At 33.7% G+C, this 10,221-nt stretch overlaps 1 protein-coding gene across 1 annotated transcript; it reads left to right on the top strand.

Moving 5' to 3' along the window:
- The first annotated feature begins 1,630 nt into the window (after positions 1-1,630).
- Positions 1,631-4,981, top strand: LOC114539567. The gene is made up of 9 exons (XM_028560210.1): positions 1,631-1,685; positions 1,882-1,944; positions 2,085-2,156; positions 2,414-2,489; positions 2,771-2,860; positions 3,437-3,556; positions 3,632-4,263; positions 4,355-4,524; positions 4,813-4,981. Exons 1-9 carry the CDS (start codon positions 1,674-1,676, stop codon positions 4,979-4,981), a joined length of 1,404 nt encoding a protein of 467 aa, XP_028416011.1. The 5' UTR covers positions 1,631-1,673.
- The last annotated feature ends 5,240 nt before the right edge of the window (positions 4,982-10,221 follow it).

The following is a 10,221-nucleotide window of genomic DNA, read 5'->3' as shown; positions in this document are numbered from 1 at the left end:
CATATTATTCGACCAGCCGAAGGAATCATTCCATTATAACAAGGCAGCCATCTTTGATTGCGAAATCCTGGCGTATTGGTAATCAATCCGGAGACGGTTCCTGTCATATAACTCAGTGATCTCTGTACTTCTCACGGACAGAACGATAGTTTGCAGTCACGGGTCGCGCGAGATGTAGGTGGTGCGCTGATATTTCGAACTCGACAGAATAGAATAAGCAATAAATGCGTACACAGTCAGTTAATAAATGATGACTTTAATATCGAAATGATTGGTTGTCCATGCAAATTGATATCAGATCGGCGTGGTAGCAAAGGTTGTATGGTGGGTTATCACAGTTGGTAGATAGGCAGCAGAAATGTAGATACGTAGTAGATAATAGTACATAACAGGTTCGAACTAGAGAACACGAAAAAACAATAGCTATACTAAATACAGTATTGCGTGATCACATGTACATACAGCACGAAACTTTAACCATTTCATGAAAAATAACCTGCATGCAAGGCAACTTGAACAGTGTTCGAAGTGTTCCATAAGGGAGGGCACATTGTTTTACACATGTTGTATTACGCACACTGCGCATGCACTTTTCCGCGTGTAAGCACAGGTAAAACTAAATTTCTGTAGGAATGTTTGGTAGTAGCTGATCAATCCAGCCTGAATCAGACCTTGAATCAGAGCTTGAACCAGGACTCCGAATTGGATCCGTATCAGGATTTGAGTATTCATCAGTGTTTTCATCATCTTCATCTGAACTGGAGGAATCCGAAGACGAACAGGAGGAATCCGAGGATGAACGGGAATCTGCCATGCCACGACAATTAACATTCCCGAGAATTTCAGTGACTGCATTTTGATAGGTCTGTCCTGTCAGCATCTGGAGTCTCCCCGCTAAGACATGTGCTACTTCAACTGGGGTCTGTGTGTTGACATAACTGGCTAAAGTTCTTATCACTGACTGTTCATCAGTTTGGTCAAAAGCATGCATCCAACCGAAGTCAAAACAGTCATCTATGCTCCTTCCATTCCTGCTGGCAATCTCACGGATTAATTTTGTAAGTTCAGCCATGTTTACTGAATCTAGGTGTGTTGGAGAGGAAAGTATGAGATAAAAAGTAAATAAAACGAGATCTTTTCACTTAGAAAATTACAAAGTGTCTCTAATATCTTGCCTAATCTTATAAACAATACTAGTCAACTAACCTCGTGAGAATACTAGTCAACTAACCTAGTCAAGGAACGTTGTCAGTTTGGTCCATCTTACTACCCTAAAAAATCCTACCCTAGCGAGAGGCGATGTCTTGTAACCCTTCTGCCGTTGGTAAGATATATATACAGGAGGCTTAAAACAGTTGGCAGAATTAACTGCCTTTTTGTTGACTGGGGAAAAGGCTAACAGTGCTGACAAAACTATACGACAGACTGATGTCTTTGAAAAAAAACCACTTAAATTTTCAAGTAGCGTTCTTGGTTTGGTCTATAAAGTTGTAATGATTGTATTCCTTTGATCATTATCATAACTAAACATTTAATATGTTTTACTCGTTGCTATCCGGTTATAAGAGGTATATCCGTGGCTAAAATGCCGTTTTCAACCACGGAAAACAACCATGGATTGCGCATGTCCATGCTCTCGGCATTGCGTCATATTTCGGCTCAAGTAGAACAACATGGCGACGACGGTGGGTATTTCTGGTTGTTTTATGTCTAGTTCATTTGAATAAATTTGCATAAGCAGATAAGGCAAGGAGGGAAAATGAAAAACATATTGTATAATCGATTATACTGTCGCCAAATCGTTAATGTAACTCGACTAGGCTTTGTATTTAACTAAAAAGCGTTTGAATTTATGCTGTTTTAATATGCTGTTATACACAGAGTCACGAAGCTGGGGTTATGCCGACTGGCAGTGGAGATCTGCGAAATCGTAAAGGGAAGAAGGTAGTTATATTAATATCCATAGGCATCCCAAAAAGAATAAGCTTGTGCCATCAATGTTTATCATCCTATATAAATAATAATAATAATGATGATGATGATGATGATGATGATGATGATGATAATAGTAATAATACACATAGGTGGCGTATGAACCAAATCCCAAAAGAAGGACTCGCATTGACAGGGACTTCCAGAAGCGCATGAGTCGTTTGGTAATTATGATTACATTTCCAATATTGCATTGTAGCCCATGTCCTGTAGAATATATATATATATATATATATATATATATATATACATATACATATACATATATATACATACATATATATATATATATATATATAATATATATATATATAAATAAATATATATATATATATATATATATATTTATATATATATATATATATATATATATATATATATTTAAATTATCAATATTTTATATTTTTTTTTTGGGGTAAAGGTTAAAGAATGGCATACTAGAACAAAGATACCAGTTCTACTTTTAACTTTCAAAAAAAATGCGGTGTGGTATGATTGTACGTTCAAACTTGTACAATGTAAATTTTTTTATAAATTTTTGCCTTCATTGTTGACCTAATTGTTATCCTTCACCCAGGTATAAGCACTATATTGCATATACTGGTTTATTTGAAATGGATAATATACTTGTAAATCAGATAATAGAATCCTGTTTTAGCGCCTAGGTGTAATTATGTGGTATAGGTACAAATAACATGTTTAGCCATGGAATAATTTATTAAACACATTTTCCTCTAGTTATATGTTTCTTACATATATACAATAACTCATGTTGTAGGTTCAAAAGGCCTTGACAGATTTGCCAAAAGTCCAATTGTCCAGCAAGAATTTGTCAGACACTGCATTAATACAGTGAACAAAAACCAAGGTAATTAATACTGTACAGTATAATAAGGATACATTTTCAGTACCTTGATCACTAAAAGATTTAATATAAATATATAATTTGCATGAAAATTGCTAAAATTACTTGATGCTAATTGGTTGAGAGGAGTGCAGTTAATTCACTGTGCCATGCCATTTAATTAGCCATTTTCCTGACATGTTCCACATTATATTATAGCAATATGGTGTACCAAAACACATACAGACATAAACTAGGGACAAAATTATGCTTTCATGCAGACACACAAATATTAATACATGAATATGTTATAATAACAATAATAATAATAATAATAACAATAATAAGGATTTATATAAATGGACCTTGCAACTGTGCCCATTACTTCCCTGTATAGGTGAATTAATCGTATTTACATTTTCCATAAATTATCTTTCCTCTTTTTACATTTTCCATAAATTTGTCTCTCTTAGGATAGTATTAATTTGTATATATTAATTTGTTGTAAAAACTTTCCGTATAAAATTAATGAAATCTGTATGGCTATGTAAATTCATTTCGTGTAAGCCTGTCTTGTTTATCTTCACCTTACTGATTTAGAAAAAGCAGAAAAGCCACAGAAAAAAGATGTCGATTTCCCTGTTGGAGAAGAAACCAACTATGAGGAGTTCACTGTGCCTGCATTAAGGAAAATGGTGTCATTAGCCATTAAGTTGGATGGTGTGTCATATATTTATCCAGGTTTAATAATTCAACCTATTGGTATTCAAGTTATGTTGTCTTAATTTTATTAAGGACGGAAAACATCTAAGTGGAATGATCCAACCATGAAGCCATCATGGTGGCCAGAAGATGTTGCATACAGGAATGTGAACTGGGGAAAAGACAAGCCGCATTTTGATGAGTTAGTCAAAATAATGGAAGCATTTAATGATGATTATTGTTGCATCAGTAGTAGTAGTAGGAATATTCATAGAGTTGAAAGTGGTTCAGAGAGTGGTCAAAGTGATGGTGGTGGTAGTGATGATGATAATAGAGGAGGTGATGCTGGTGATGATAATAATTATGGTGATGATAGAAGAGGTAGTGATAATGGTGATGATAATTATGATGGTGATGATAGAAGAGGTAGTGATGATGGTGATGATAATTATGATGGTGATGATAGAAGAGGTAGTGATGATGATGGTGATGATAATTATGATGGTGATGATAGAAGAGGTAGTGATGATGGTGATGGTTGTGCTGACTTTAATAATGGTAGTCGAGGATTTGGTGGTGGTGGTCCACTTGGCAACCAAGAGTGTGTGGAAGGAGGAGGTCCATCAGAAATTGCTGGTGCAAAGGAAGATGTTGACGTGATGGAAATTGGAATCCATAGTCCTCTTAGCTCAATACAAAGAAAAGAATTACAGATAAAAGCTATGGTTAGTGCCAAGAATGCAAACATGATATTGACAAACATTGGCTTGTGGATATGGTATTTGTCACCTTGTTACTAACAAACTTTTTTTTAAGCATGCTTCTACAAGTAAAGATCCCTCTAGCACATTGGGGCTACTAAACTGCCTGAAGACTCAATCGACTTGGGAAGGATTTTTGGATATATGTAACATAATCTGCCCACATCTGCGCCCCCTGGCAATTTGTCATATTGGATTTATCACAAAAGACGTTGTCCATAAATGGTTAGTAATTTATTTTTCATAACATTTTGTTAAAGTACGTATATTTTTTTCGACTTGCATTGACAATGTGTAAATCACTTCTTTGCCACTACTAAAGCGGGAGTCTGGGGTACGCGTACTGCATCCCGCGATACGCTCAGTTCTTATTAGACACCGCAGTATATGTAGCTATGTTATAAAATGTAATGATTTTATTGTAATTCAATTACTTTGGTTTTCTTCAGTACGGAATGGCATTAAAAACATTTAAGGTCAACTAGTTATACCTTAAATATTTATCTTTTGTAGTTTACGAAACCAAGTTCCGCAAGAATTACTCGATCAGCACTTGGAGCCGGGAAAAGTGAAGAGTGATGGCAATTGCCTCTTTCATGCTGTTGCAATGGCAATAACTCTGGGAGATTCTCTTAACCAGTCCTCAACCTGGCTAATCTACTTCGCTTATATGCGACTGTGAACGGTGCCACAAAAATGAATGGATTCGTAGAAAGGGTATTGCAATAATATATACATTATAACATGTCATGAGTAACATTTTTACCATTTATTTTTTTTACCACTGGCTGAACCTACCATTATTTAGCAAAGCATTTGAACATATAAAATGTAAACACTGGAGTGCTGATGTAAACATTGTGGCAATGTGCATAATTTACAGTTTCATCCAGCTAAAGCTAGAAACCTCTCTATGTACGTGAATGCTCTTCAGGCAGTGGCATTGTTTCTTGCAGATGTGTAAGAAATTTTGCCAGCCTGGCCAGCTTCAAAATCTTGCTCACACTGTCACAACGGAGGACACTTTGCGAAAGGTTTCCATTCAGGAATTGTCTGATGAACGTACCTTCTTTAAAGTTGTATATATGGAGGAGGTAAAGGCCACTGCAATTGATGGAAATTATTCCGGTAAGCGTAATTTTGGAGTTCTTAAAATATTCGTGGGCAAGTCTTAACGTTTATATTGTTCCAGGAATATTACAAGTAGCTTGGCTTGCAGATTCACTTGAGACGCGGATTTGCATGCATTGTCGCATCCCCGGTCATGATATATACGACCACAATGTAGGAGCTCGTCTTTGGGACCGAGAAATCCATATTCTTTGGGTCGATTTGAGTGGAACGCAAGGGAATAGTGTGCCTGATACAGCTAACCACCTCGTGCCACTCATCAAAACACGAGACGACGGTAGGCTAAACATATGCGGCGTTCATCTGTATAAATATTGGACGTGTCAAATACGCGTTATTTAACTTCCATGGTCACGCATACATTCGACGAAGCGATATACATAAATGAACGTACATATACATGCGGTCATTTTATATTTTATAGAATTCAACTGTGAAAACACGTGCAATGCTTATAGATTCTGTCAACTTCAACGTGGCGGTGATGAGAATTTAATAAAGTGTTCGTACTGTTTGCAGTGTTTTCATCCTGAGTGTGTCTTAGGTTCTGTGGATCAGCAATGTCAGCGCGAGTGGAAGTCATGTGGATGCAATGTGGATTCCTAGCAGTTAGGTTTGTGATATAAAATAATTTGTAGCTAACCGTGTACTGCATGCATGTGCATTCGATGTATTACCAATATAAGGCTATTACAATTTTGTGGCACTTCACTCGATGCAGAAATTCTGTATAAAGGTTCAAAAGGTTCTTAATTTCAAGTGGAATCAAAAGTCAAATTCAAGCCAGAAGCAGTTGAGAAAAACTATCGGTCCTCCGGCAGAAATCATACCTATATGTTTCACATTCATTTTTGAGGTGGGCAGTAAACATTTTTTCTCTTGCATGGTTAAATTTTGTTGTAGTCGACACATGTTTCAAGCCAACTTTCTGCAGTCGTGGTTGAAACAGCCTAAAGTTCAGATAATACTTGTAAGTATTCAACAGATAGTTTTTGGGAAACATATATAATATATATATATATTATATAATATATAATATATATATATATATATATATAATATATATATATATATATATTTATACACCCGTTTGCAAAAACGTTGGCCGCAGATAGATATATAGATAGATACCCGAAATCTAATTAGAATTGCATATGTTGTGTAATATTGAAATCCCATGCAAATGGAATCATATGCAATTCTAATTAGACTTCGAGTATCTATCTATCTATCTATCTATCTGCGGCCAACGTTTTTGCAAATGGGTGTATATATATATATATATTATAATATATATATAATATATATATTATATAATATATATAATATATATATATATATATATGTATATGGATCAACGCGCTATATTTAGGGTGTTGTGAAACAAATCCTTCTTGGGCAGTACGCCTCGCAAAGATATTTGATGTTTCAACAGGAACGAAACTCCCAATCGATCAAAGAGGACAGTTTTTATCGTGGTTCGTTTGAAGAGGAAGGCGTGAGTATTTAGTAACTTTAAGCTATAGGCATCAGAGTTATCTTAACATTCAACATGCTTGTTACTGCACACCGTATTTTTTATAATTAACACAGGTGGAGCAGTTGTCAATGCATTTATTAAAATATGTGCGGAAGGACACGGAACTCTCTTTGATGTATAAGAATGAGTCGTACATTTTTGAACGATTGGTGTATGATGTGTTGATACCTGAGGTATAGATTATACTCCATTTTTTTCTCAATTAGCTGTGATTGCAGTATGTTAAGGACAGAGGGGCCAGCCATACAAATGATGATGATAATTTAACATAAACCCAGAACCAGTCCGGTCCTATAATGTTATCGCATATGTCAAGCTCTATTTCCATATTTGTAATCATATTTATCAACATTTACTTTTAAGGCTTTAATCCTTATTATTCAAAACCATTTAAAAGTGAGTCGCTTTGTGGCCGAGTGGTTCTTTGAAAATTCTATTTCGTTGTGCCCGCTTTCGAATGTCTAGGTAGGTGTATATATAGCTATACATAAAACTATATATATATTTGTAGCTTTTTTCACAAAAAATAAATGTGATTATCTTGTATTTTTCAGGTTTTTTCGCATATTATATACAGCTTATGGATTATGAATATTGGTTTCAATCGTTTTCCCTCAAAAGTATTGTTAAAATGCTGTAGCCAATACATAAATATATATATATAATAATATATAATTATATATATATATATATATATACACACATATATACATATATACATTATACATATATACATATATAGATATTATACAGTATATAATTATTATTTGTAATTGTACTGTATCCAGATTAGATATAAAAATAATTAATATATATTGTATATACAGTAACTATATCATTAATTTGTAAACATGCTTTTGTTACTGTTATATCATACTATGTAAACAATGGCCTCATGTACCAGTAATTGATTGCTACTATTAATGAAATTAAATAATACCACCTTCCTTTATCAGAGTAGAACGGTTTACCATGTGAATTGGTATGCTGGTTCGATTCCAGCGATGCTCTGGAAGGTATGAAATGCTCCAATCCTCGCACGCAGTGTTAAAAGTTAATGGCAAAGATTTCTTCATGTTTTGAAGGAACAGCTAAAACAATCTACCATGCATACTGTTATCGCTTTTGTGCTTAGTCATTTGTGCTTAGTCATTTGAATATTTTTGGGTCGTTATTTTTCTTTATGCTATTAAAGTTATTTTCAAATTCCCAGGAGCAGACAATATTGTGTACAAACGTCAATTCTTTTTCTAAAGGTCTCCTTTTCTAATGTATGCATGCACAATATCAATATTTCACGCACTACGACTATGACCATGACCTTCGACATGTCCCCTTTCTCTAGCAACACAAAGCATTTAGCATTTTATAAATTGCATTAAACCCCCACGGGCTGAAATTCGTGAACACGGCATTCAAATTTTAACAATGAGTGATTTCAATAGTTTTCGGTTTTTTGGGGACACCCTGTATATTATATGGTCTATATAGATTTTGATATCCTTTGATAATTAACGACCAATCTTGCATTGATTGCATGGGTTTTGTTATTTTCAATTCAACCATGATAAAATGGTTCTTAAACAACCATGCATGGTCGAGCAACTTCTTTAGATAAATAAATATGAAACGTTTCTTATATATATCAATGATGCAATATTACACAGTCTATATTATATAGTCTATATAGATTTTGATATCCTTTGATAATTAACGACCAATCTTACATTGATTGCATGGGTTTTGTCATTGTACAATTCAACCATAATAAAACGGTTCTTAAACAACCATGCATGGTCGAGCAACGTCTTTAGTTAAATAAGTATGAATTGGTTTCTTATATATATCTATGATGCAATAATACACAGCCTATATTATATAGTCTATAATAGTCTATACAGATCTTGATAGCTTTTGATAATTAACGACCAATCTTACATTGATTGCATGGGCTTTGTTATTGTACAATTCAACCATGATAAAATGGTTATGGTCGAGTAACTTCTTTCGATAAATAAATATGAAATAGTTTCTTTTATATATCAATGATGCAGCCTATATTATATAGTCTATACAGATCGTGATATCTTCTAATAATTAACGACCAATCTTACATTGATTGCATGGGTTTTGTTATTTTCAATTCAACCATGATAAAATGGTTCTTAAAAAACCATGCATGGTCGAGCAACTTCTTTAGATAAATAAATATGAAACGTTTCTTATATATATCAATGATGCAATATTACACAGTCTATATTATATAGTCTATATAGATTTTGATATCCTTTGATAATTAACGACCAATCTTACATTGATTGCATGGGTTTTGTCATTGTACAATTCAACCATGATAAAATGGTTCTGAAACAACCATGCATGGTCGAGCAGATGCAATAATGTTCCAATGAATGCTACCAAACAACGTTATACGTCCGTAGGATATACCGGGTATATATAAATAGATGGCGTGCATTAAAACTGTTCGGTTTTTTATTTTAATAAATTATATCTAATGTGTTAAATTAAATAAAGATAAATTTATTATATAGGGTTTCATGCAGTTCATAATATAGCTAGCGTTCCGCTGCAATAGAGTCCCACTGGAATCGAACCAGCGTACTTTAGAGCAAACCATTGAACTCTGCATGTTACAACTGGATAAGTAGATCTATTTTAATTTTACTATACATTTGTTAGCAGACTGCATATAATCAGAAAGTCCCTCTGTCCCTGTGCCTTTGCATATTTCTTACATTGAGATTACATTGAGAATATTTGTGCAACTTCCCTTCCCACCATATATACTGAGAATATTTGTGCAACTTCCCTTCCCATCATATATACATGTCATCTATAAATTAATATGGTTTCATTCATTTATGAATTTGTTGAATACAACACCTTACATATAAACATAATTTATACTGAAAAGCTTATATATATATATATATATATATATATATATATATAATTATAATTATATTATAATATTATATTATATATGAAAGCTCTATCTTAAAATGATATAATTAGCAATTTCCCGGGAAACAATGCATAACAAATTAACTTAACATAAAACTTCTCTCTATCCTTAGTATTATGCATTTGTTGCGGCTATGTGTCAATTACACACTTGAAAAATTCCAATCCAATAAAATGGTGATTTCATGATGAAAAAATCTTAATTTTTTGTATCAAGCCCGTTTAGCTTAAACGGCGGATAAGTCAAAATTAAATAACACTCTAAC

The sequence above is a fragment of the Dendronephthya gigantea genome, unplaced genomic scaffold (genome assembly GCF_004324835.1).
Source record: "Dendronephthya gigantea isolate DGI-Jeju-01 unplaced genomic scaffold, DenGig_1.0 000206F, whole genome shotgun sequence".
Lineage (NCBI taxonomy): Eukaryota > Metazoa > Cnidaria > Anthozoa > Malacalcyonacea > Nephtheidae > Dendronephthya > Dendronephthya gigantea.
This window is presented reverse-complemented; position numbering and strand designations above follow the sequence as displayed.

Coding starts and splice junctions, on each gene's coding strand:
- LOC114539567 (XM_028560210.1), top strand. Junction 2,157..2,413: donor AGAAGCGCATGAGTCGTTTG/GTAATTATGATT, acceptor TTTGGGGTAAAG/GTTAAAGAATGGCATACTAG. Junction 2,490..2,770: donor AAATGCGGTGTGGTATGATT/GTACGTTCAAAC, acceptor CTCATGTTGTAG/GTTCAAAAGGCCTTGACAGA.